Raw genomic sequence first — 27,863 nt, forward strand, 5'->3', positions numbered from 1 at the left:
ACTGCCTTCTCTTGATGAGACAATTGTGTAGGTGATGGTCCTTAATGGGCCATCAAGCAGGCTAAACAGAGCTGACACCAACTTGTCTGGGATCTTTCCCAGTAACACAGCACAAGTTTGAAATATAGACAGTATAGAGCCAATACTTATAACTTCAACTACAAAATGATACAGACATACAGACAGCATAATCATAACCAGTAACTCATAACCTGGTCTTAGACACCTTATATGACCCCCTTTACATAGGATTTGGTACCACTACAGGACCTTGGTTGCAACCCATGTTCTATATGGTCCCAGTTTATATCAATAATGTCACAGCCACCATGAAGAATGTTGTTCTTTTTGTAACCCCTGAGCCATGCAGTTTTCTGTTCTTATCAAAAATGCAAAAAGGAAAAAAAAATCTCCAGTGGATATCACTTTATACAGAGGGCCATTCCCCCACCCCCCAAAAAGTGCATGAGCACATTATCTGTGCACACCCATTTTCAGACACAAATGGGCATATGCATGCCACAGTTCAGGTAGTTGCAAAATTACTCAGTACAGATTTTATATGTGCAACATTTAAAGTGCATGAAATTAAAATGTGTACGTATAGGAGCCTGCACTATGTAAGCATTTTTTTTGTATGCAATTATCACAGAAATTAGAGATGGAAAAGACCCCTGAGTCCATTTCTTTGCCAATATGAGATTGTTCTGTATGTATTATATGTCTTCTAGTTAGAGTGACCAGGTGTCCAGTTTTCAACCAGAATACCCGATCAAAAAGGGACCGTAGCAGGCTGTTAAAAGTCCACTCAGCGGTGCTGCGGAGCTAAGGCAGGCTAGTCCCTGCCTGTCCTGGCTCCGCGCTTCCCCCTGGAAGCAGCAAAAATGTCCGTCTCCAAAACGGGGCCACAGGGCTCTGCGCACAGCCCCCAGCACTACAAGCATCGGCTCTGCACTTCCACTGGCTGGGAACCGTGGCCAAAGGAAGCTGCAGACGAGAGCAGCACGCAGAGCCACCTGCCGCGCCTCCACTTAGGAGCCGGACCTGCTGGCCATTCTGGGGTGCAGCATGGAGCCAGGACAGGCCCTAAGCCTCCTCACGGCACCACTGACCGGGAGCCACCGGAGGTAAACGCATGCCCCAGCCCTGAGCCCCAATCTCCTGCCCCAGCCCTGAGCCCCCCCAACCCAAAGCCCCCTCCTGCACCCCAAACTCTTCATCCCTGGCTCCACCCCAGAACCTGCACCCCCTACCCCAGCCCAGTGCCCCCTCCCACACCCTGAACTCTTCTGTCCCAGCCAGATGCCCATCCTGCATCCCAAACCCCTCATCCCCAGCCCCACCCCAGAACCCACACCCCTAGCCAGAGCCCTCACACCCTCCCACATCCCAACTGCCTGCCTCAACCTGCATCCTGAACCTCCCGCACTCTGAACTCCTCATCCCCAACCCCACCCCAGAGCCTGCACACCCAGATGGAGCCCCCACCTCCTCCTGCACCCCAAGCCCTGACCCAGCCCAGAGCCCGCTCCCACATCCTGAACCCTTCTGCCCTACCCCCTGTCTGGAGCCCCCTCCTGCACCACATGCCACTCATCCCTGGCCCCACCCCAGAGTCCACACTCCTAGCCGGAGCCCTAACCCCCTCTTGCACCCCAATCTCCTGTCCCAGCCTGGAGCCCTCTCCCCCCCGAATCCCTCATTTCTGGCCCCACCCCAGATCCTGCAACCCTAGTTAGAGCCCTCACTCCCCTGCACCCTAACCCCCTGCCCCAGCCCAGTGAAAGTGAGTGAGGGTGGGGAAGAGTGAGCCACCGAGGGAAAGGGAATGTAGTAAGGGGGGCAGGACCGGGGAAAGGGCAGGACAGGGGGCATGGCCTCAGGGAAGGGGTAGGGCTAGGGTCTTCGGTTTTGTGCAATTAGAAGCTTGGCAACCCTATTTATAGTACTTTGAGCAACTGCTTCAAAAGTACCAAATAGTGGGGTTTTACCACTTCTCTTGGAAGACTGTGCCATGGCCTGACAAATCTCATTGTCTGGAAAGTCTCCAGTCAGCTACTCAGATTTCTGGAAATTTCTGCTCCTCTAATTACCTCCCTTTATGCCTACTGTAATTTACACTAAGACTCTTTTACATTGTGCTGGTAAAATAAAGGAGCCTTATGGTGGGTGTAAGTTCTCTTTACACTCACTTGAAGACTCCTTTACATTGCTAGACCAGTGTACATAGGAGTCAGATCCTCTCTCTTTCATTATAAGTTGTAGATAATGCAGGTATGTATATGCTTTACAACTGGTCAGAAAATGGGCTTTTTTACTGTGGAAAATTTTTACTTTTCAGTGAAAAATCAGAAACCAAAATATTTCACCCATAAATGTAAATATTACAATTTGGATAACCCATTGCTGTACATCATGGGAGTTTTACTCTGGGTGCCAAATGCTCCAGATCTCATTGTAGGCAGGACTCCTGGATTGGACTACATCTCCCATGATGCACCCTACTTTCCATTGTGAAGGGAGGCAGTTGCATCATGGGAATCCCAGGCCATGATGTCCAGATCGTAGAGGAGAATGAGGATGGAAAGAAAATAAACTACAATTCTCATGAAGCACCACAGCAAGATATCCCATAAAACGAAGTATTTCTATTAGGTGTTTGATTTTTTTTAATAAAAAAATAAATTTTCTGCAGAAAGCAGGCTCTTTTCAAGAAATTTCATTTAGTAAAAACTTAGTTTCCCATCAAAAAAATTTAGAAAAATTTTGACCGGCCCTAATATACTTACAGATTTTAGTTAAGTCTGTGTGTGTGTGTTTAAGTATATAATTCACTATATATGTAGAGGAGATATCTATGTAATAAATTACAAAGTCACTTATTATTGTTCAAACAATTGTTCGTAATTGTTTGACCACCTTATCTGTCCTCTGTTCATTAATCCAGCTCTCTCATGGTTTGTTTTAACATCTGAAACCCCTGAGTGGTTCCAGGCAGCATCCATTTTTTTAATCAACCTGTTACAAAAATGTTTTCTCCACGCTATAAACATGGACATTTTCCTCAAAATTACCCCGTCAAAGGTCCAGGATGGGCAAGATTCAGTCCCAGACAAGTGACATCTTTTGTCTACATATCTGCAGGGCTTAGAGGTCTAAACCACTCGAAAAAGGAGAATTCCCAGGATCTCAGTGGGATACCCAGAACTGGTGTCTGTCACTGCAAAGCCCCAAGATACAAAGTTGTGACTTTTTTGGTGTAACAAAACTATTTGAGGTCACTTTTAGAAGTTTTTAGTGGCTTGCTTTAAGGTTTGTAAAGTTGGGCTCATGGTAACTAAAACATATGGTTCACAGGTGGTTCACAGATATGAAAAACAGACCCAGTAAAAATTGATTTGTGGGTATTTGTGTCTTTCTGCATCCATCTCCTCACAATTTCCCCCATTGCCCAAACTGTTTGTGAAGAGGGAACTGCTCTGAAGCAACCCAGGGGGAGGGAGGGGCAGAAGAAATAGCCAATAGCCTGCTTCAATTGATGGTATGAGGGAAAGCTGGAAGAGACTATCAATGACTGTCTCGCAACAGCAAGGGATTGAGAAGAGGAGGCCGCTATTCCCTTGCTGCAGGGGGAAAGAAGGATCCACTGCCTGCTGAAGTAGATGTTGCATCTATAGACCTGCTGAAGTGCCAGGGTCTCGGTGAGTGAGATTTTGCAAAGCACTCACAGCCACTCACGATTGGACTTATTCTGCTGTCATGGAACCCTTTTAAGGGAGAGAAAATGGTTCGGTCAACTCAGTCCTAGGCGTTCTCTGCTAAGATTGCCAAGAAGGGTGCCAGTTGCTCAAAGTACATATTTTTCATTTGTGTTTTAAATGACTCAGCACTGAAGCTGGCTGGTGGGTTAATACAGTGTTTTGAAGAGAAGCTGTTCCCATTGAACTCAGGTGGAGTCTTATCACGGACTTCAATGGGAGAAGGATGCGGTCTGTAATCTTAGTATTATCCCTCTTTTATCAGTTATGCAATCACACGCTTTCTTTACAGGGTTATTGTCATTCTTTGCGCCAAGCAAGCCTTAATTTTGACCTTGTAGAATAATATACTCAAGGGTATCTGTGTCCCTCTAACTCCATTGTTAGCTAGAATCCCCAGGGTTTTTTCCCTCTCCAGGGCTGTGTACTCAGTTGCTGCTTCTATGGCTGAATCTGAGTGAGGAGAATTTCTCCTGCTCAGTGAACAAGTAGCTAGTCTTTAGCTGACATGTTGCAAGGATGCTGCTGTTTGCATACCCACAGCCAGAGAAGCAGGTGAAATGTCTGTGTGGATGGCATTGGTGACATCTGTACAGATGTGGTTGGCTGCTTAAATTCTCTTTTGAGAATCCGCAGTTCTTAAGACACCCATCGCTCTGACGTGCTCTCTCTTTATTTTCCCAAGGAAAAAAGGAAAAGGCAGACAGAAATAGAAGGCAAGAGACAACAGCTTGAGGACCAGATACTTCAACTACAGCATTTCAAGGTAAGGAACTGATGCCAGAAATGATGGATTGACTAAATCTGTCCATTATTAGACATGCAGATCACACGTCTGGAAGCTGGGAAGAACCTGCTCCGACATGCAGCTTTCACTGCCGAAGCCTATCTCTTTCAGCTAATCATGTCCTGCCTGTTCCTCATCCTGTGTCTTTCTCATATACTGGACATTGTTACTGAAATGGCGTAGGTAGCAGAAAGGCAGAAGGGTGTGCATGTGTATTGTTACTAAATGCTGTCATTTACTATACAAAATGATAAGATGCCTATAGCTGTTGATATGGGTGTGCACTTCATGGATTAAAAGAGGTCTTGCTGTCTACATAGCTGGCTTGGATTTTTATAGAGTCGGTCACTCTAGCATACAAGCATTAGCTTTTGAGAGAGAGAGAGAGACTGTGTGTGTGTGTGTGTGTGTGTGTGTGTGTGTGTGTGTGTGTGTGTGTGTGTGTGTGTGTGTGTGTGTGTGTGTGTGTGGTAAAAGGTTTAATTGCCATGTGCAATTATAAAGCATACATAGCACTGTAAATCTTATACATACGTGTCTGCAGAAAGGGTATGTACACATGTGCATCTAATTTTTACATATACTGTATATATTTTAAAATATGGCCTGTTTTTTACAATCCACTGAGCAATCCCAGTTCCCACTGAAGTCCATGAAAGCTGCAGCCTAATTGAAAATCAGCCCAATTATTTTTATTTTTGCTGCAAGTAGAAAAGATTGCCTTTATACCTGTATGCATGTAAGAAAGAGGGGGAAAGACACACACACACACACACACACAATGCTTTTGTATCCAACTCTCTATTTGGGGCCAAATCTTGCTGGACTAACTCAGTCAAGGGATCCTCTGGAATGCAATAGGATTATTCATCTGAATAAAACAAGGAGGATTTAGTTTTTGATCTGTCCTTGCATCAAGCATGCTCGAGTTTATTTTAAAATGACTATACTATACTCTGTGTGTGCATTATATATAAGACTTACACAATATAAATGCTTGGGTGTAATACACACACACTCAGTATATGGGGTACTCTGTGTGTGTGTGTGTAATACATTCTATATACACACATGCTCAAAGAGCAGACTTCAAGTTGTGCTACAGACAGGATTCTTTTCATATATCTCTAAGTCTCCATCATAATCTGTAAACTGTGCTGTGGGTTTTAGACATAATGAATTTAAGTGCAAGTAATTGATTGCAGCCTAGGCAAATGCTCCATCACTGTCACCACAAACCTAGTGGTGACACACGTTGTCTCTTGCATTATCCGGAGATAACATGATTGCATTCCTGTGGGGCAACATGAGTTGCCATTTTGTTCAGGCTGCCATTAGATCCCAGAGAGAGAATTACTTCTGGCTACCATGAGCTAAGGCGACAGAGTATGCAGGATCACACTCTGGCTGGGAAGATAACATGCATCTCTGATGCTTTCTTATTGTAAGCTGGGTATCTTTTTTGCCATGTTAACTGATTCCAAGCACACCAATATGGGCTTCCCATGAAATCCTATCAATTAGTGTGTTTGGAAAGCTGGTTTCAGATGACCTCATTTTTTCCACTGTATTTTTGTTGTGTGTGTGTGTATAGTTAGGTATAAGAATATCATCATCCTTGCGTAGTTTGGTATAAGGCAGTGTTATTGGGTCAGATACTCCACCGGTGTAAAGTGGTGGTGCTATATTGACATCAGTGATGCCATGCTGATTTACACCAGCTGAGGATCTGGACCATTGCACATATTCCCCAAATGATGCAGGGGATAATTACGTATGCTATTCCCTTTATTATTTGATTCATGAATGGACCAGGACTAATAACAGTAACAGTCAAAGGAAAGCGAGGGAGGTCAGAATTAAGACAATATATGGTTACATGACATATCTTTGCATTTGGGAGTGAGGAAACGTACATGGGTTGAGACTACGGCCCCGATCCATCCCTGCACCAGTGCTGAGCCTGGCACAATGACCAAGGGACAGACCATTATGCTTCCCTTATACAGCACTAGTGGAGCAAGCAACACAGGTTACAGCTGCCCCAGTTCATGATTTCACTGAAACAGTCTCTATGGTCATTGTTCTGCCAAAGAAGAGGTGTAGGAATACCACAACCACATCCGCTCCTGGCCCCAGCATGCCTTCTAAACTGGGGCCTCTTGCAAGAGATGATGGAGAACCAGCCATTCTGGTTCTGTGCCACATACCTCTGTGCCTGATATTTCACAGATGGTCCTTACCACTGCTAGGCCCTGCCTCGAAGGATTGCGAAGAAGCTATGAGACTCTAAAAACCAAAACCTTAGGTCAAGACAGATCTTATTCCCAGATAGGAAAACCCTAGAGAGTGGGGAGGGGGATCCGAGAGCACATGATTAGCCTGTTTTCTATGTGTTTTGACCCTGAAGATTTCTGGTGACTGCTTGTTTTACGCGCTCTGGACAAATCAGGACTTGGTTGCTCCTGAAGCAAAGCACAGCCAGGTAAAACACTGCTTTGGCAGCAGAGGTTCATCCTTGATCATGGATCCTGTTGGAAGGGTGATACCGTACTTTTGTTTGTTTGTGTGGGAGCAGAGAAAGCCAGGAGACTCTTGGGTATCCTTTTCATTTCAATTATATGGGTCAATTATATGGAACTGCAGGCAACCAACTAAAATGTTATTTGGCCTGCCTGACTCATGTCAAGTATTGTAGGGGGAAAAAATCTAATTGTCTGTTAGTCTTCAAGATTCAATGCCATGGTGCCATGATATCCTCCCTTAAACTCTCAGAGCCAGACCTTCACTTGGTGGAGATTAGTGTGACTCGATTGGAACCCATCTAGGCTAACTTATACCAGCTGTGAATCTAATCTTATACCAGCTGTGAATCACCTCAGCTGTGGCATAGAGGTAGGTAAGTATGTTAGCATCTCAGTTTCAGAGGCTCTTGACAGAAACTTAATTTAGTCATAAATGAAATGAGCTTCGACCCGTCTTTAGAGGATATTTGTCCATGCTGCAGAAGTACTGCAGGCTGGTTTAAATAAACCTTCAAAAGTGCCTCGGGATCATTAATGTCAGTGCAGAGCAAAAGGACTTTGCTTTGGACTTTGTTAAAATTAGCAGACTTTGCTCTGGAAAAGCCTTTGACTGTAATATCTGGGTTAATCCTACGACTGTAATAGCTGGGTTGATCCTGTAAGTATAAAAGCTGGGATGTTTATCCCAGAATTTTAGCCTCCATCATAATGGCACGTGCTTGCTTCATTTTTGTGAGATGTTGTTATAATATTTTATTAAATATACTGTATCAAATGATATGTTTGATTACCTAATAAGACTTGGAATACTACAGGTATCTGGATACCCTGATACAATTAAGCACACTGAAAAAATATATAAAAGCGATAACTTTCCACAAGCATTCCTTGCAGTTCACAAGTGGTTGAGAGCAATTAGTCCTTGACTAAATGCCTCACAATATGCTCAGTTCATTCATTTTTCCCCTGTTCTAAACACGGCTCAGGCTGAGGACCCGGATGTGAGAGCTGACTATGATTTGAGGCAGTATAGTATGCAGTCTATCTCACAAAGGTTAGAATTAGTAGATGCATGCTAGCATGGTGCCTTTCACTACATATTTTACAGATACTTCTCACTATTAGATAAATATTTTCCCTGTTTTGTAGATGAAGAAACTGAGGCACAGATATAGTCTATGACTTGTCCATAGAATGTCTGCGCAGAGCAGGAAACAATTGATGGATCTCCAGACTCCTAGAGTGAGATCCTGGCCCTCCTCTCTGGCCCCTTTAAGCCAGGTAACAGTGACAGACAGAGTGGAGTAAGAAGGGGCTTTAAACTTTCCAGCTCTGGCTGGGAGAGAATTCCCCTAATACAGATACCAAGGGAGACAGCCATAATGTGGAATCTCCATTATTGGAGATTTTTAAGAGCAGGTTAAACAAACACCTGTCTGGGATGGTCTAGATAATACTTAGTTCTGCCATGAATGCAGGTGACTAGACTCTGTTACCTCTCGAGGTGCCTTCCAGTCCTATGGATAAGTTACACTGGGGTGCCTCTTCAGGCCCCAAAAGCAGCCCAGGATTGGGAAGGCATAAAAGTGGCTTAAAGCCCTCTCCCCTGGAGAGCAAGTTCTGTGCTGCTCCTTTTAGATGCACAATACAAAATATCACCCCCAAGCTTACCCCATAGCCGCAAGACAATCCTTCCTCTTTTACATACTGCAGGATGTCTCATTATATCTTTAACTTCATGCTTCACAATTCATCAGATGCATACTTATATAACATCATGAGCAGGGGTGGCTAAACCTGATGGAATTTGAAGTTTTACAAGACCCTTAAATTAGAATTTGGGTTCAAAAAGACGATCAAAACAAATCTGACTTTGTTCACCTTATTCGGGTACATTAACTATTGAATGTTTTGACACCATGTAATGGTTTTGTTTGTTTGTGTGGTTATATCCTGTAGGCGGCAGCTGCATCTAAGACGTTATTTCATCAGTCTTTAGTAGAATCAGTCTTCTATTTTTATGGATGATATCCACAACTTCTAATAAGATCTGTATTCCAAGATCTAACTGCCTCTATATTCAGCTAACCGGAATTTATAAAACCGCTTACAATGATGTTATTTGATGACTGCCAATAAGTTTGTAGTAACCAACACTGTAATATTAAACTGAATGAAACTGAATGAAAAAAATTCTTTCAATATACTTCCATTAGTTGTTACAATACATGAATTTATCACGCAATTCTTAAACCTGAAGGCTATCAATATTATGGCCCTTTGGGGGTTAATATGTATTTTTTTTAATAACCACAGTGTATGAACACTTAGTCTACAATGTAATTATAGCTTTTATTTGGCTAGAAGGGGGTAGTTTTATTATGTAGAGGTTATGTTACCACATGGATTTAGCTGAAACTTCTTTAGCTAATAAGAAATTTTCAATTTTATGACACGATAGTACTGCTATCCTCAACTTATTCCCCCCATATAAAAATATCTGTCAAACATCAACTTATAGACTCATAGACTCATAGACTGGAAGGAACCTCGAGAGGTCATCGAGTCCAGTCCCCTGCCCTCACGGCAGGACCAAATACTGTCTAGACCATCCCTAATAAACATTTATCTAACCTACTCTTAAATATCTCCAGAGATGGAGATTCCACAACTTCCCTAGGCAATCTGTTCCAGTGTTTAACTACCCTGACAGTTAGGAACTTTTTCCTAATGTCCAACCTAAATCTCCCTTGCTGCAGTTTAAGCCCATTGCTTCTTGTTCTATCATTGGAGGCTAAGATGAACAAGTTTTCTCCCTCCTCCTGATGACACCCTTTTAGATACCTGAAAACTGCTATCATGTCCCCTCTCAGTCTTCTCTTTTCCAAACTAAACAAACCCAATTCCTTCAACCTTCCTTCATAGGTCATGTTCTCAAGACCTTTAATCATTCTTGTTGCTCTTCTCTGGACCCTCTCAAGTTTCTCCACATCTTTCTTGAAATGCGGTGCCCAGAACTGGACACAATACTCCAGCTGAGGCCTAACCAGCACAGAGTAAAACAGAAGAATGACTTCTCGTGTCTTGTTTACAACATACCTATTAATGCATCCCAGAATCACATTTGCTTTTTTTGCAACATTATCACACTGTTGACTCATATTAAGCTTGTGGTCCACTATGACTCCTAGATCTCTTTCTGCCATACTCCTTCCTAGACAGTCTCCTCCCATTCTGTATGTGTGAAACTGATTGTTCCTTCCTAAGTGGAGCACTTTGCATTTATCTTTATTGAACTTCATCCTGTTTACCTCAGACCATTTCTCCAATTTGTCCAGATCATTTTGAATTTTGACCCTGTCCTCCAAAGCAGTTGCAATCCCTCCCAGTTTGGTATCGTCCGCAAACTTAATAAGCGTACTTTCTATGCTAACATCTAAATCGTTGATGAAGATATTGAACAGAGCCGGTCCCAAAACAGACCCCTGCGGAACCCCATTTGTTATACCTTTCCAGCAGGATTGGGAGCCATTAATAACTACTCTCTGAGTATGGTTATCCAGCCAGTTATGCACCCACCTTATAGTAGCCCCATCTAAATTGTACTTTTCTAGTTTATCTATAAGACTATCATGCGAGACCGTATCAAATGCCTTACTAAAGTCTAGGTATATCACATCCACCGCTTCTCCCTTATCCACAAGGCCATTATCCTATCAAAGAATGCTGTCAGATTAGTTTGACACGATTTGTTCTTTACAAATCCATGCTGGCTATTCCCTATCACCTTACCACCTTCCAAGTGTTTGCAGATGATTTCTTTAATTATCTGCTCCATTATCTTCCCTGGCACAGAAGTTAAACTAACTGGTCTGTAGTTTCCTGGGTTGTTTTTATTTCCCTTTTTATAGATGGGCACTATATTTGCCCCCTTCCAGTCTTCTGGAATCTCCCCTGTCTCCCATGATTTCCCAAAGATAATAGCTAGAGGCTCAGATACCTCCTCTATTAACTTCTTGAGTATTCTAGGATGCATTTCATCAGGCCCTGGTGACTTGCAGGCATCTAACTTTTCTAAGTGATTTTTTACTTGCTCTTTTTTTATTTTATCTTCTAAACCTACCCTCTTCCCGTAAGCATTCACTATATTAGACATTCCTTCAGACTTCTCAGTGAAGACCGAAACAAAGAAGTCATTAAGCATCTCTGCCATTTCCAAGTCTCCCGTTACTGTTTCCCCCTCCTCACTGAGCAGTGGGCCTACCCTGTCCTTGGTCTTCCTCTTGCTTCTAATGTATTGATAAAAAGTCTTCTTGTTTCCCTTTATTCCCATAGCTAGTTTGAGCTCATTTTGTGCCTTTGCCTTTCTAATCTTGCCTCTGGATATAGAACAGTTTGGAAATAGGAAGCTAACTTTTGTAAATGAATAATTAGGAATGCCTACTTAGGCTAGAAAATTAAATTCTTTAAATTAAACCTTAACTCAGCAAAAAAAAAAGCCACTACAAATATTTGTCAACGATTACATACTCTATTTAGCATGACCACTCACTCACTGTTCCAAAGCAAAGTTCATATGGTCTGCACCACAATATAACTAGAGTGAAGTCATTTTTCGTACATGTAATGAGCCAAATCCTGTTTAGTTACATATAGGGAAGTGAGACACAGAGAGATTAAGTGATTGGCCCAGGGTCATGCAGAATGTCTTTGGCAGAGCAGAGAATTGAACGCTCATCCCCTGGCTAGTGCCCTAGCCCCTGGACCATGCTCTGTATGGAGTTGTATAAGTGTAACTCAGAATTTGGCCCTGTACTAAAATATTACTACAGAGTGTTCAATGTACTGTACACGGTTTTATATAAAGAATAGATAGAGGATGGGGATCAATTGTTCTCCATGGCCGCTGAACGTGGGACAAGAAGTTATTGGCTTCATCTGAAGCCAGGGCAATTTAGATATTAAGAAAAGCTTTCTATCTATCAGGGCAATTAAGCTCTGGAACAGGCTTCCAAGGGAGGTTGTGGAATCCCCATCACTGAAGGTTTTTAAGAAGAAGTTAGACAAGTACTTATTAGGGATGGTCTAGGACTAGGTTTACTTGGTCCAGCCTCAGCACAGGAGGCTGGACTTGATGACCTCTCAAGGTGTCTTCCAGTCTTACATTTCTATGGTTCTGTATATCAGAAAGGTTCACCACTGGAATTACAATGCACTCTCCTAAGGAGCATACAGCTATACAACATTATCGTTTGAGTTACTTTAGATTGTAATCTCTTTGGTGTAGAGAATGTCCATTCATTGTCTATCTGCGCCGTGCCTGACACCGTCATGCGCAACCTGGGGGAGTCCTCTAGAATACTTATCAAGTGATGCCTGCACAGGTTTGAAAGAAAAATCCTTGAGGGGAACTCAGCATCCCATATGCATGATCTCCCCCTCCCACTGACCTGATATTTGCTTTAGAAAGAGTCCACATGACCCAGATTTAGCTTTTTTAAATAGTGAGTATAATTATTCACAAGAGAATTACAGACGTTAACCCTTGGGCTGCAGCCCATTTTAGCACTTTGTGATTGAATGAGGCAGGAACATGATAACTCGGGGCATCCAGAAGCTTGAACATTGAATAGAGCTACTCTTCTTTCTAGAAATCGTCCTTGTATAGTGGAGACTATTGACTCTCCTAAAAGCTCCTGCAGTTTTGTATAAGGGATGGTGAACTGGTCCAGAAAACTTGGCTCATTTTCTTTCCAGAAGTGACTCTGGAATTAGTATTTGGATTAAAAAAGTAAACAAACTTTTGGCTCACAGTGGAAGCAGAAATGCAAATAATTTGTGAGGGAGGCTGCAGTAAAGTTTTCAGTCCAATTGTGCTGAGTAAAGAGGGCGAGGTTAGAGATAGGACTGCTCCAGATCTGGAATTATCAAAAACCAGTGGTGTTTACCTCTGGGATTTGAGGTCAAGACCATCTCCACTTTGGCTAGTTCAGCTACGATTTGGATAAACATCTCACAGGAGCCAGATCATCAGCTGGTGTAAATCAGCATTGCTTAAGGGAGTTAAGTGGATCTGTGTCAATGTAAACCAGCTGAAGCTCTGGCATTTGAACATTTCTGTGCGCATCCTGATTGAATTCAAACTTTCCAGGTTTGCCCATAATTACTTCTCCTGAAATGACTTAACCACTGTTTTTAAAAACCCACATCTCTCTGAATAACTGGGATTGACATGTTATCATCATCTTGGCATACATCAGCATGACAGTGTAGGCCAACTTTGCCCCATCCCCATGAGACATGCTGAAAATTAGACACCGAGAACCTGGCTGGAAATTAGATTTCAATACAAACAATTTTGATTTCATTCAAACTTTTTTTTAACTTTAAAAAACGTATACAGAGCTGTCAGGTCACATTTTTTTAGCTAGATTTACTTCAAATCTGCAATTTTAAGCCCTGATGTAAATGTTAAAAAAACCTCTTGCTGTGGTGTAACTATGATTCCATTACATGTAGTCCACTTAATATTTAAGTAATCTCCTAGTTAGAGCAGGCCTTTGGGTTGGATGAATGATCTCAGTGAGTGAGACACAAACTCTGCTTTCTGTCTCATGGAGATTTTATATTAGCTCTTACTTTCTGGTTTTTCTTAATCTAAAATAAGTCAACTAGACTGAAGAGGCTGGATTCTTTTCCTCTTTGTATAGAAATCATAACTGTCCACTCAGTTTACATATTTTAGAAAGCAACATGATATTTAACTATGAGACATGAGCAATTTAGCTGTGATGCAAAAATATTTACATTGGCATTCACCCTAATGTATGAGCTGTCCATGGGAAATTTACTGTGAAACTGCAATATAACTGACACATTTTCAAAGTGGCCCCAATCCAGCCACTAGAAAGACAGCTACAGTTGTTTCACCCATGTGTTTGCATGAGCAAAACCTCAGATTTATGTGAGCAAACTGCACTTGAATGTGTAGATCACTTAGGGTACGTCCACACTACAGCCTAAAATCGATATTAGTAAAATCGATTTTATAAAACAGGGTTTATAAAATCAATTTTACGCGTCCACACTAGGGCACATTACTTTGGTGGTGTGTGTCCATGGTCCCAAGCTACCATCGATTTCCGGAGCGGTGCACTCTGGGTAGCTCAGTAAAAGAATGGGACCAATAACTTTGATTTCCGTCCACGCTAACCCTAAATCGATATAGTAATATCGATTTTAGGGTTACTCCTTTCGTTTAGCTGGAGTACAGAAATCGATTTTAAGACCCCTTAAAATCGATTTTAAGTGCCTTGTAGTGTGGACGGTTACAGCGTTAAATCGATTTAACGCTGTTTAAATCAATTTAACGCTGTAGTGTGGACCTGGCCTTAGAAATCCAACCACCAGACTTCTCAGATGTTGCTGTGAGTACAGGCAAGTCAAGTTGTGTGTAGGTATAGTTGTTGCATCTGATTTGAACCTATAAGTCTACTCTATTGAGTTGGGACAAGAAAGGGCCCTTTCTGTGATCAGTTCAGTAGTCAATATCAAGAAAATAACATAAATAATTTCAGATTCTATTCTTACGTCTTAGTCTCCCGGCCAATTTTTGTAATATTTACAATCACGTTTCCCTGTTACTTAAATAATTTCTTTCTTTCTTTCTCCCCTATTGGTGTGTAGAAGGCAAACAGGGATAAGTGATTGACTGACTAGTTAATTGAAGGGCTGTCAAATGCACCAGCTAATAACAAACAGACAAGAAAAAGAAAGACTTTTCTCTAATCTCTTTCAGTTATAGTAATTCTGGGTGTTACAAGTAACAACAGCAGGTGATGTTTAAACAGTTATTTTTGTGCATGAGACCTGCCCCAACATCACACGTACCAACTGCTTCGTGCACATCTATTTTCCCAAAACACTCTCCCTGCTGCCAAAATAGACACTAATGCCCCTTGCTCACATGCAAACATTGCCCTACTTTAACTATACCAGTATCGTTTCAGCAGCATAACCCCTCTACTGTGGATTATACTGATAGCGATGTGTTTATACTGGTATAGCTGATTCCCATACAGGAAGGGAAATATTCAATAATGTACAAGGCACCATTACACCAGTATAACTGCTTCCAGACTAATGCTTGTACTAGTACAACCATTCCAGTTTTTTAAAAAATCGCACTTCTAACTGATATAGCTAAACTGGTACAAAATCTGTGTGTAGACCAAGCCTAAAATTTTGGAATTAGGTAGTATTTGAAAGCATGTTAGCTAATGTAATTTTAATCACAATTTTGCACTTAGTATAGGCACTGTTTAACACTACAGCTGGTTGGAAAAAGTCCAACATTTTTTGCTATAACTTTGTCATCTTCGTTTTAAAAAAATCCAACCGCTCTCTACATGGGTTAAAAAACATTTTTAAAAAGTCAAAAAAAAATGTTAATGTGAAAATCTTTAATTAACTCTATTTAAACAGCTTTAAACGGGTTAGCTGGTCTGTGCTGATTGTAAGTGGGAGGCTAAGGTTGACTATGCCTTCAACTAGCTACAGTAAAACCTGCCAAGAGTGACCACTATTGAGAGTTAGCAAAAGTAGTTGCTTATAAGAGCTGGTCTTTCTTTAATGGTTTGCACACTAGAGAGCGGTGGTGTTCTGTGGCCTCTGCAAGTAATCGCTCGTGACAGGTGGTCCCTCTTCCAGGGTGGTCTCTAAGGCAGGTTTTACTGTAATATGTTGTCAAGGTATTAAACTGTCGACACTGGGTGCACAGTTGTGATTAAAATCATGTTAAATAATATGCTTTCAAACACAACTTCATTTCCTAATCAGGACAAGGCTGATTTAATGCTCGCTTTTGAAGAGAACAAGCATGTTACGTGGCAGTTAACCTACCATGGCAGAGAGTTTGTGTGACACAAATAATTGTGTCCCAGGTCCTATTAGCATCGCGAAACCCAGTAAACCCTGTATTGGAGTGAGTCTTTCATGTTATGCCCGTCAACACCAACTATTTGTTAGAGGAAATTTGAGTTCTGCTCCCTTAGCAAATGACCACCCAGCTCCTCTTTTACAAGTCTCCTCAAGCACTCAAATTTCACATGAAAACTGCAGATTGCAAAATAACTCTGAAGTCTGAGCCACACCGTGTGCTTTTTGGAGCACAGCCAGGCTAGCCTGTTCACTCGCGAAACAAGTACCATAGCGTCAAGGACCAAGCGTTCAAAAGCAGCCTGTGTATCCGCTTGCACAGATACAGTTGCCTTGCTGCATCCAGCGTGTGTCCACAAATCCTCTTTGCATGTGCAGATTTATCAAGGAATGTTTAATGGTATCGATCAGCAAAGCACCTGCTCACACTGCATCCAGAGAAACCATCCATCTTCTCCCCCTTGGAGGCTGGGGCAGGGCTAGTGGGAGAGAAACTTAAAACATGCAATTCAGAGCACTCACTGGTGCTGTGTGGAAAGGAAATGAGAGGAATCCCAGATTTATTTTATTTTTCTGCTTGGTGAGTTTGGTTTTGTTTTGTTTTTTGCTGCCACCTAAGTTTTGCCACCCTAGGCAGATGCTTGTTCTGTTCACATGCACAAGCAGGTTCTGATACTCCCAGTGTGCCTTCTGAGTCTCATCTGCTTAGCTGACTGACAAAAATGCTATGGCTGTCAGTGCTGTAACGCCCATTTAGCTGCAAAGAACAGAGCTGGGTTTTGTTCATTCTTGGACATCATCAGTTCCACAGTGTTTGCTTGGTGGTGATTTCTGAAGTACAAAGGGCAAATCTGAATGCTCCTGATTATCTTTCATACATCATATTATACTGGTGTTCTGATACATTGCATTCACTTAATTCAATGGAAGGGCTGTACTGTCAAAGTGTTGTATGAGGTTTCGGTTGTCCTACTCCATGATTGGGGGATTTTTTGTTAAACGAAAAGTCTTGTCCTCTCTGGTCTACATGGGACTTCCCAGAAGCATCATTCTGAGAAAAATTAGATCACAAAGATTTATTAGTTGGATCAGGACCACCCAGAGGATTCAGCAGGCCTGGGATCTTCGGCGGCGGGGGGTGCCCACCGCCAAATTGCCGCCAAAGACCAAGCACTTCGGCGGCAGGTCCCGGGACAGAAGCCCCCCCCCCGCCACCAAATTGCCATCGAAGACCCGGAGCGGAAGAAGCTCCGGGGGCCCAGACCCCGCTAGAGTTTTCTGGGGCCCCTGAAGCGAGTGAAGGACCTTGCTCCAGGGGCCCCGAAAAACTCTTGTGGGGGCCCCTGTGGGACCCGGGGCAAATTGACCCACTTGTCCCCCTCCCTGGGCAGCCCTGATTTGGATATAGAGTCTAAAGCTAATTTTCTCTCATCATATTAACTGTGTGAGAGAAAGAGAAAGAGAAGACAGTCATAATTTTGAGGTCAGATCCTTTTCTGACTTCATTGTCTTTGTGGCAAGGCACTGGCAAGGAGATTTAGGAATCCTCTTCCCGTGTTGTGTCAAGCAGTGCCCCATCTATCTGTGTGCCTAACCATAGCTGGGATAGTTGCAGACACATCCTTCATTAAATACAGTTTGTTTAATTGCCTTTGTGTCAGGATTGTAAATGGAATTTGAGGACACTGTCTCCAGCACTGTCCCTGTCCCATAAAAAATATACCCCTGCCAACCGGTACTTAAGTTCATTTGTGGAACAGTTGCTTTCTGCAGACATTCATCTGAGTAAACCCCAGGGCCTTGAGCACTGAAACTAAAAGGCCATGACAATGGCTAAAGCAAACTGATTTTTTTTCATTTGAGCTCATGCTTCTGGAAAACCAGATTGGCAGCGTGTGCCGAGCTTTGAAAATGAGCCCAGAGCTTCTGGAGCAGCGGTAGACACCCACATTAGGTGCAGTTTGCATAACTGCATGCTCAGGTGGGTGTTTGGAATATACCAGTGCCCTCCCTGTGTGGGGTGATGTGAAAGTGGACACAAACATAAAGTGTGCATGGAGTCCTAAGGCTTCATTTTATTTAAAATATTACCCTAAAAGTTAACTTAACCCAGAGAGACATACAGTCAGTAAATGCATCTTTAAAGGGACCCGCGATGAAACAAAACTGTTCACCCTTTCAGGAAATGTTTGTAGAGATTAAAGCTGACAGGTATAAAACGTGCACCAGCTGGTTGTTGGTCTGGAGATGCACCTGTTCACACAGTGCAGTTTTCTTTCCACAACTGTCTACTCTGTTTTCGGGCAGACAGGGGCCTGAAATAGTCAAGAATCCTGCGTTCAGCCTGTCATAAACAGATAGTTAAGGGTTAATGTCTCTCTTACCTGTAAAGGGTTAACAAACAGGGACCCCAAACACCTGACCAGAGGACCAATCAGGAGATAAGATATTTAAAATCTCATGAGAGGGAAGCCTTTGTTTGTGGGTTCGGGGTTTGGCTTTGTTCTCTCTGAGTCCTAGAAGGGGCTAGAGGTGTAACCAGGTTTCTGCCAATCTCCCTGCTACAGTCTCTTATCTGTTCAGAATTGTAAGTAGAAAAGGTGGTAATAGTCTTTTAATTTGTTTTCTTTTTCATTTGAATATGTGTACTTGCTGGAAGTAGCTTAAATTGTGTTTCTGCTGGAGAATGTTTCTTTCTATTGTTTATAAGTTGAAAGACCCTGTAACTTTTTACCATCTAAAGTGCAGAGATAAACCTGTTATTTTTTTCTTTCTTTTTGTATTAAAAGCTTTGCTTTAAGACCTGTTTGAGTATTTTCTCCTAATTAAGGCTCAAAGAAGCTTGAGTCTGTATTGCCTGAGGGAGGGAATGGTAAAGTTCCTCTTTGTGTTAGATTCACGGAGTTGAATCAGGTGATCTCCTAGTGTTCCCAGGGCGGGAAGGAGCTGGGGAGGAAGGAGGGAGGGGGAAGGAAATGGTTTATTTCCCGTTGTTGTGAGACTCAGGGAATATGGGTCTTGGGACCCCCAGGGAAGGTTTTTGGGGGAGACTAGAGTCGATCAGGCGCTCTACCCTAAGGCCTGATTGGTGGCAGCCTATCAGATCTAAGCTGGTAATTAAGCTTAGGGGAATTCATGCTAATACCCATATTTTGGACGCTAAGGTCCAGAATTGGGAATTATATTATGACACAGCCGGAGATGGGATTTCTTCTACATCTCTGTACTCTACCTGCTCATGAGACTGGAGAGGCAAGGCAGATGGGTAACACAATGGGAGACCATATTCCCACAGTGCACACCCATGATTCTGAAGAGAGAGACTCTGGATTTATTATGGAGAAGAGCAGAGAAGACCTTTTTTGTTTGTTGTGTTACAGCCCTCAGTTAGGTAGGAGGGGTGGCTGACATGTTAACATTATATGTGACATGGTACTTTTTATTAATTTAAGTAAACTTCAGGGGTGAAAGCCTTGATAGCATCCCTTTAAGTTTGATGTTTGTATAGGATGAAATGGTTATTTTGCAGCATAAAACAACTCTTCTCAGAGTTTTCTAGTCTGGCGTAATATTGATAGTATTTCCAACAAGTTGCAGGTCTCAAATGCTGTTTGTCACTGAGAAATATTCCAGGCCAAAGTCAACCCTGATGTCACGCCATTGACTTCAGTAGAGTTGCACCAGTGAAGATACGTCCCGTTAGTTGTATTTTGAAAGAACATCGATGGCATGTATTGTTCCATTTTCATTACTTTTTTCTCAAGAGCAAACATAACATTTTAGTGGAGGGGGCTTTCTGGGGTCACCTTTTGACCTTTATTTGATCTCCTGAGACTATCAGTTTTCCTTGGAAATATCTTTGGCAGCCAGAGGAATGGTGAGCATCAAATATAGCTGACCTTAGCAAGAGCGTGTTTCTAAATTATTTTTAAAAATCAAAATGAGATTGAAGAAATGGATTTAACATGTTGTAGCACTAACTGAATTTAAAATAACAATGAAAACCAACATTTTATCTTCAAGAGTAAAGATGTAAAAAGCTGGCCCTGGAGCTGTGCCATTGGCTCCAATGGGACTGCATATATGAATGTGTACTACTCTCCTTGAGTAATAGCTGCAGAATCAGGTCCTAATTCAGCAAATTCTAGATGAGATCACTGAAATATAATATACATTGAACCCAGCTATGACATTTTTATAGGGTCGCTTTCAAGGGTATAATAGCACGTGAAAATGCTGTCAAAATAAATGACATTAATTAAATGAACATTTAATATAGTATTAAAATCAAACAGAACATTGTAAGCAAAGGTATATTATTTTCAATGGGGCTTTAATTACAGTATGTGCATTCATGGGGTCGCACAATGGTCCCTTTATAGGACAAATAGTACACAACTTGAAATCCTTGAAGGAATTAGTGTCCTAAATGCCAAACCTTGAGATTACAATAAACACAATTAAATTAAGCCTTGTCCCATGTCTCTGTATTTATTAAAGACACAGTATCTGTTGGGGTTTGATTCTTTGTAATATCGATTTCCATTTTTTCTCCCATCTGCCTATTAGCACCCAACGTAAGTTGTACCCCTTCCTTGTACATTATAAGGAAGATTGAATTTATTTATTTATAGTGAATGTAAGAGGACTGAATTGTGCATGCCAAAATCAGCTAACTGAGGAGAACTGTACTAAACTGGAACACTGAGGGATTGATCTTCCTCCCATTAAAGCCAAAGGGAGTATTTCCACTGGCATGATTTGATTTCCATTGAATGATCTAGCCCTGAGTAAGTAGTGCACTGGAATTAACTGGGTATAGACTACTAGGCCCTCTTGTTATTTTTGTACTGTTATAACTAGTTCAGTGATTTTTTAATTTAATAATAGTTATATCCGTACAACCCATAGTGTGGGTGTAGTTATACCAGTATAAAGGTGACTTATGCCAGGATAACTTACTCTCCTCATGTACAGAAATAAGCTGTACTAACCTAAAACACATTGATATTGGTAGAACTGTGTCCACTCCAGGGAGATTGTATTGTTTTAAGAATACTGGTGTAGTTCAAGCAGGGCAACTTTTGTATGCAGAAAAGCCCTAAGATGCTAAGGCTCATAGTAGGCCTTATAAGGACTCCTCAGGAGTCCTAGGGAAATTATAGCATGTGATCATGTAATTTAGAGATTATATTGCAATGCATATGTACAAGGGGCTAAGTTAAGGTTGCCCTGGCAGCCTTAACTGTGGCAATTCTTAGCTTCTGAGTGCTTCACGTAGCAGATTTAAGAGATTCTTAATATTTTCTATCTGGTGTCACTATATAGGGTGAGATGTTGTACCTCTAAGAGGCACAGCACAAATATCACAGCTATGGGAGACACAAGGCAAAGGTGGCTCGTTGCACTCCCCTGAGTCCAGGCCTCACCAAAGGCTGAAATATCTGGCTGGGCTGTTTGTGTGAAGCTCCACAACCCACAGCTGCTCAGAATGGCCTTAGCACTGCAATTCACCTCCCCACCACCACCCGCCCCAATGCACCCTTCTCAGCTCTGGCCCCCAACCCCATAGGTTGGGACTTTTGGGGGGGTGGAGGGGAGTACCTAGGGCAGCCTGTGGCTGCCTAACAAAATGTCTGCTGTGGTGGAATCCTGCACAAGCCCGCTAAGAAGCTCTTCTGTCCCTAGACACTGCCACATCACTGTACAGGGGCTGTAGCAGGAGGGAGAATGCATCCTAGAGTGTGTGTCCTGTATTACATGGACATGTGGTATGTGTTTGTTTTATATGTACATGATGTGTGCATGTATATAAATCATATACTTTCAGATATTCTCAAGCATGGCAGGTCACCCATATTTTGAACAAAGTTTCAGTTTCTTCACTTCCCAGAGCATCCTATTTTGGATTCCCCGTGTGATATTAAGTAACTGTTGCTAGTTCCCTCGAATATGTAACCTTTTTTTTTCTCTGTGTGAAAAGAAATCCGAGTATTACAGTCCAGCTGCATCTCAGCCACCGCCTCTCACACGTGAAGGAAAATGTGGTGATGGTCTCACCAAGGCGAGAGGATTTCTAACACGTCATGACATTCCTGTTCCTAAATACATCCTAATGAAGTCACAGCTACAGTTTCCAATTACAGGTTCCACATTCATTCCATTTACAGTTTCCAAGCAGTGGTTTTAGTTTGAGAGAGGGGGCAAATCAATGCGAGTTGTAGCTTAACCATTTCATATAAACAGAAGAAACTTGCCATTAAAATATCATGAATAGCTTAAAATACATTGTTAACATACATTGTTACAATACATTGTTAATTGTTAAAATACATTGTTACCCTGAAGGGATTGACTTTTTCCTCTTCAGGCTTCAGCATAGAGATTCAGTAAATGCACGTGGTAAAAACAGTGGGATTCAGCTGACAGTAAATACAGAGCAATTATTAAGTAAGGGCTTTACTTCAGAAGGGACAAATTGTGCCCTCTTCAAGGCTGCATTAGGAACTTTGGTCCATATCTATTTGACTTTAAATGGAGTAGGTTGTAGCTGCCTTTTATCATTAGAGTGTGGCCTGTTTCCCAAAGTTAGGTGCTGGATCTGAATGTCTCCCAATTGTAGGAGTCTCCATATTTGGAGTTTTGATTTGAGCCCATCGCTGTTTTTTAAAACAAGAGTTGTGGCTCGTGGAGGCTACGTATTCCATCCTGCAGTAACCGCACTCCTGTATTAAATATGAGGACAGCCACAGTCTGGACTGAAGAACAGTGTGGTCCTCACTGGGGGCTCGTTCCAGACTGCAAAGTTCTGAGCACTCTGTCACCAATCCACCAAATCGCTTATGCCCATGCTTAACATTGTCAGTGAGACTACTCGCATGCTTAAAGTTAAGCACAGTCTTAAGTGCTTTACTGGAATGGGGCCAGAGTGATCAGCACTATTCAGGTGTTATCTCATAACCGGTAGGCCCCACTTTGACTATTCCCTCTTCATTTCTTGGGACATGTAATCATTGTGAACCTGGTTTACCACTTTTGTATGTCCATAGTTCGCACTACTGTTTCTGGGTCTCATTGAACCAAGTGAGATGTTAACATGGCCAGCATTGCTCTCTGGCTTGAATAGACAACTGAAATAGCAGCCAAGGAAGCTCTCTGAACAGCTGATGCAATTCTTCAGGAAGAATCTGCAAAACACCACCAACAAAGGCAGTTATTGTCTGTGACAGTTGTGGTTGAAGATTATCATTAGTAATGCTGTACGAACCCCAAACTGATTATAATGACGACAGGCTCAGCTGGGTAATGAGCTTGGGCAAACCCATCATGCCAAAGTTCTCAGTGATCCACTGATATTTCTCTAACATTATTGGTTAGAATTTTCAAAAGTATATACGTGACATAGATGCACAAGGACTGTTGACTTCAGGACTTGTACTCCTAAATCACGAAGGAGCTTTTGAAAATCTCACCCATTATTACTTTTTAAAATACATTTTGTTTTGCTATTTAAAAAAAAGCAGGGAAGAAAAGGCAAGAGAATGGGGGATACTACAGTTTTTCCTCCCTGCTTTTTTTAATAGCAAAACAAGACGTATTTTTAAAGAATTAACATAAAATAGCAAATTGATTACACAGATTTTTAAATTACCGACTTTCATCAAATGTGTCAAAAACCAAACTGCTGTAGAGAATCATATTACAATTATAGAGTCCTCTCAATAGAAACACTCAAATACCTACTCTCTCCGCTAGCAGCTGTCCTGATTAATTTTTAATTAAAAGAGGCTTAAAATTAAATATTAAACTGAATCCAAATAATCTCACCTTTTCACTTTATTGCTTCTTTTAGTCCCTGGTTCAGCAAAGCACTTAAGCACATGCTTAAATCCCACAGCTTAACCTTAACCATGTCCTTATTTGCTGAGTCAGGGCCTTAATCTGTGACTGGCCACTTCTCTATTAAGGGAGGGGATCTTAAACTTTTATGGCTATTCAACATTTGATTAAGCACTCTTTAACTGCCTGCATTGTAGCAACACATCCCTATTAGGCAGAGTTTTGACTATTACAATAGCAGTCCTTGTTGTCTTTCACTATTATTAGGCTAACTAGATCTCTTGGGAAGCATCTTAGAAAACGGACAGTCTTTATTATACTGCACTGTATCCAGGACAGGCTTAATGTATCACATTGATGAACACTGGACGAATGGAGCAAAGCCCACAAAAGGAGTCCCGGACTGAGAGCCAAAATCCTCAGCCACAACTACCTGGAATGCTGACACAGCTGGGCTGTGAGCCACAGAGCATGGGGAAGATGCTTCCCCCATGCACAGTTTCCGACCAGTGGACAGACCCACCCTGGCAGTCCCTCAGAACAGAAATCCAACCTCCAGCCTGCCCCAAAAGAGAACTGTGGAGACGATGTGCAGGGAGTGCTGTGTCCTCCACCATGAGTCTCCCCCGCTGATGCCTCTCCCTCCATGCCTTTGACTCGCAGCTACTAATCTGCATTTAGCCCTAGGGTGGGCCCCAGGCTCTGGAAACAAGATGGATCAAACCCTATCAAAAATCTCTCCTATTTTAAAGTCATTCTTCTCCCAAGGGTTGCCAACCACCCATGATTGTCCTGGAGTCTCCTGGAATTAAAGATCAATCTTTAATTAAAGATTATGTCATGTGATGAAACCTCCAGGAATGCGTCCAACAAAAAATGGCAACCCTACCTCTACCACGCTGGTTCTCAACCTTTCCCAGACTACTGTACCCCTTTCAGGAATCTGATTTGTCTTGCATTGCCCAGGTTTTCACACGACTTGGCTTACAAAATCAAACATAAAAATACATGGATGTCACCGCGCGCTATTACTCAGAAATTGCTTAGTTCTCATTTTTACCGTATCATTATAAAATAAATCAGTTGGCATATAAATATGGTACCTGAGCCTGTTATTCATTTGTGAGCCTTGTCTAAAGCCTGAGCCCCAGCTGGCAGGGCTAAAGCATGTAACTGAGCTTCATGGGGCCCGCTGTGGTGGGGGGCCCTGGGCAGTTGACCCGCTTGCCACCCTCTAATGCCGGCCCTGCACTTGCCATTCCCCTAAACCTGTCCCATGACCCCACCCTGCCCTGGGGCTGCAATCCCCAGGTTGAGAAACACTGATCTAAAAGAATTTAGTGCCCCTGGAAGACCTCTGCATACCCCCCATGGGTGCATGTACCCCTGGCTAAGAACCACTCAAGCATTTCATTATAATTAATCTCTGTGCACCTGTGCCTGGTTTTAAGATGTATGCATTGCTGTAAAAGATGGCGCTGGTTTTAGATAGTGTGACATGTCGAACAGTTTCACAGCACCATGCCCCATCACTTAAAGCACAGCAATCGGGAGTCCCGTCTGGGTTCGAGTCCCAGTTCCCCCCCACAGTTTGTAAGAGGAATGAAATTAAAAGACAGTACACCGCGAACTAATGCGAAGTATCTCAAGCACAGCCAACCTGTGGAACTCATTACTCATTGGAAGCTGGATTTTTTTAAAAGGGCTGGATAATTATATGTCTATTAATAATAGCTAGTGAGGCACTTTTAATATAATCTCATACCTGAGGGCAATTTAGTAAAGCAGTTAAGCCTGTACCTAATGTCAGTGCACTTGAGCATGTCCTTAAATACTTTCCTAAATCAGGACCAGAATGATTTACCACCAGGGTTAGGAGAAAATAACCCCTAAACACTCTCACTCCATATATAGCATGGCACAACTGAGCTGATGATTTTACTTTCTTCTGAAGTATAAAGTATCAGTTATTGTTGGAGGAAGGCACAACTAGAAGGTAGATTAGTGGCCTGGAGAACAATTCATGTCAATGGCAAAACTCGTGACATTCAGTTGTATCTGACACCCCATTTACAGCATTGGAAATCATCTGTTCTATGAATGGGAGGGGTTATTTTTTAAGGTGTAAGGGACCTGATCCATAGCCCAATGAAGCTAATGGGAGTTGGGGTTCTTTATAAAGTCTCATTTGCTTTTTCATTTTACATTGCTTCTGTGCAAGCTGTCATATTAAAATCTGCTTCTCTGATATGCAGTAGATCACCCAGGGATATCAAATAGCTGATGCACAGGTTGTGTGTGCATGTGCGTCTGGCTGGCTGGCCACAAACAACATGAATGATCTTTTTCTTTACTACCAAAAAGCAGTTTGTTTGTTTTTATACTGAGCTTCCACAAATCTGGTTCTGTAATACCTAGAACCTCAGCACTACAGTAAAAAGTCTAATGGCAGGTTTGGCCATTTGAATTTAAACTATCTGAATTGTCAATTTCCTTTAACGGCTTCACTTTGTAGACTGCAGAAGGGATCACTTTCTAGACCAGGTGTAAGGACTCAGATTTGAAATTAGCCCTGTGTCATGGAGTTTTTCCCAAAGTCACAGAATAGGTTTCTCTGGCAAACCACATTGGCGTATTTGGCAAGATGCAGAAATAATCATTGGCCATTAATAAGCACCGTCTTGTCTAGCTTCACCCACACACGTTATCTGTGGTCATAGATGACCAGTACAAATGAAACGAGAGCTGGAACGCCAGCAGTGGTCGTTTCAGGTGGAAGCTGACCAATTACAAAATTAAGGGGGTTTTAATGTTTATACTGCAGCTGTGCAGGGGCAAGAGAGATTCTTCACCCCCTCCATTAGTTCAGGGGATTTGAAACGGTAGACAGCAGAGCAATCCACGCTGCTTTCACTGGGTGACTGACACAAACCTCTCTCATTGTGAGGAAATTGCTGGTTACGTTGTGAATAAAATCAGATGCAGGGTGGTACTTGGAGTGGACAAATATTAAGTCTCTCTGGGTAGATTAAGGCCATGAGGCTAACAAAATCAGCCATGGATGCTTCATTCTGCAAACCTGCTCTTTGGACTCCTATCCTGCCTAGCTAGTGAATAGCCCTGGAAAAGTCTGGGTTCATTTCAGGTGGAGATGGTCAGCACAGCCCTTAGGGCTGCATTCTGATACCTTTACGCATGCCAGGTAGTAATTTTCCACTCAAATCCATCCCATTGACTTCTGCTGAGCTATACGCAGAGTCAGCGCTTCTCACTGTGAGCTAGAGAAATTTGGCCCTTCGGTAGTGCAGGTGGCCAGGCTATTGTGTAACCTTTGCTGAAGAAACCATCACTTGATACTGACAATCCGGCTCACTATATTTTTGTATCTAATCTGGTTGAAACAGAGAAGGGGTGGCACAATAACAAAGGGATAGTAAACTGGCCATCAACTAGTCTAGGCTTGAAATTAGATGAAGGTTTCTAACCATCAGATGAGTGAAGTTCTGGAACAGCCTTCATAAGAGCACGGTAAAAAAAATGTAATGTGGTTTTCAAGAACTGAGCTTGATAAGTTTATGGAGTGGATGGCGTGATGAGACTGCCTACAATTGGCAGATGGCCCATCTGCGACTGCTATTAGCAAATATCTCCAATGGCTGGAGATGGGACAATAGGTGAGGAAAGCTCTGAGTTTCTACTGAGAATTCTTTCCAGGTGTCTGGCTGGTGGACCTTGCCCACATGCTCAGGGTCTGACTGATCACCATATTGGGGGATGGTAAGGGAATATTCCCCAAGTTCAGATTGGCAAAGACTTTGCAAGGGTTTGCCTTTCTCTGTAGAATGGGGCAAGGGTCATTTGCTGGCTTGAGCTAGAGTAAATGGTGCGATTCTCTGTAACTTGAAGTCTTTATATGAAGATTTGAAGGCCTTCCATAACTCAGCCAGATGTTATGGGCCTATTACAGGAATGGGTGGGTGAATTCTTTGGTCTGCAATATGCATGAGGTCAGACTAG

The 27,863-nt window shown here is 42.3% G+C and overlaps 1 protein-coding gene across 4 annotated transcripts in view; it reads left to right on the top strand.

Moving 5' to 3' along the window:
• Positions 1–27,863, top strand: part of PALM2AKAP2 (PALM2 and AKAP2 fusion) — a 427,797-nt gene that overhangs the window by 78,236 nt on the left and 321,698 nt on the right. For all 4 annotated transcript variants that reach the window (XM_030566709.1, XM_030566710.1, XM_030566712.1 and 1 more), the window contains exon 2: positions 4,444–4,524. In XM_030566709.1, coding sequence (XP_030422569.1) covers positions 4,444–4,524 — 81 coding nt within the window. The remainder of the gene's footprint in view (positions 1–4,443; positions 4,525–27,863) is intronic.

The sequence above is a fragment of the Gopherus evgoodei genome, chromosome 6 (genome assembly GCF_007399415.2).
Source record: "Gopherus evgoodei ecotype Sinaloan lineage chromosome 6, rGopEvg1_v1.p, whole genome shotgun sequence".
NCBI lineage: Eukaryota > Metazoa > Chordata > Testudines > Testudinidae > Gopherus > Gopherus evgoodei.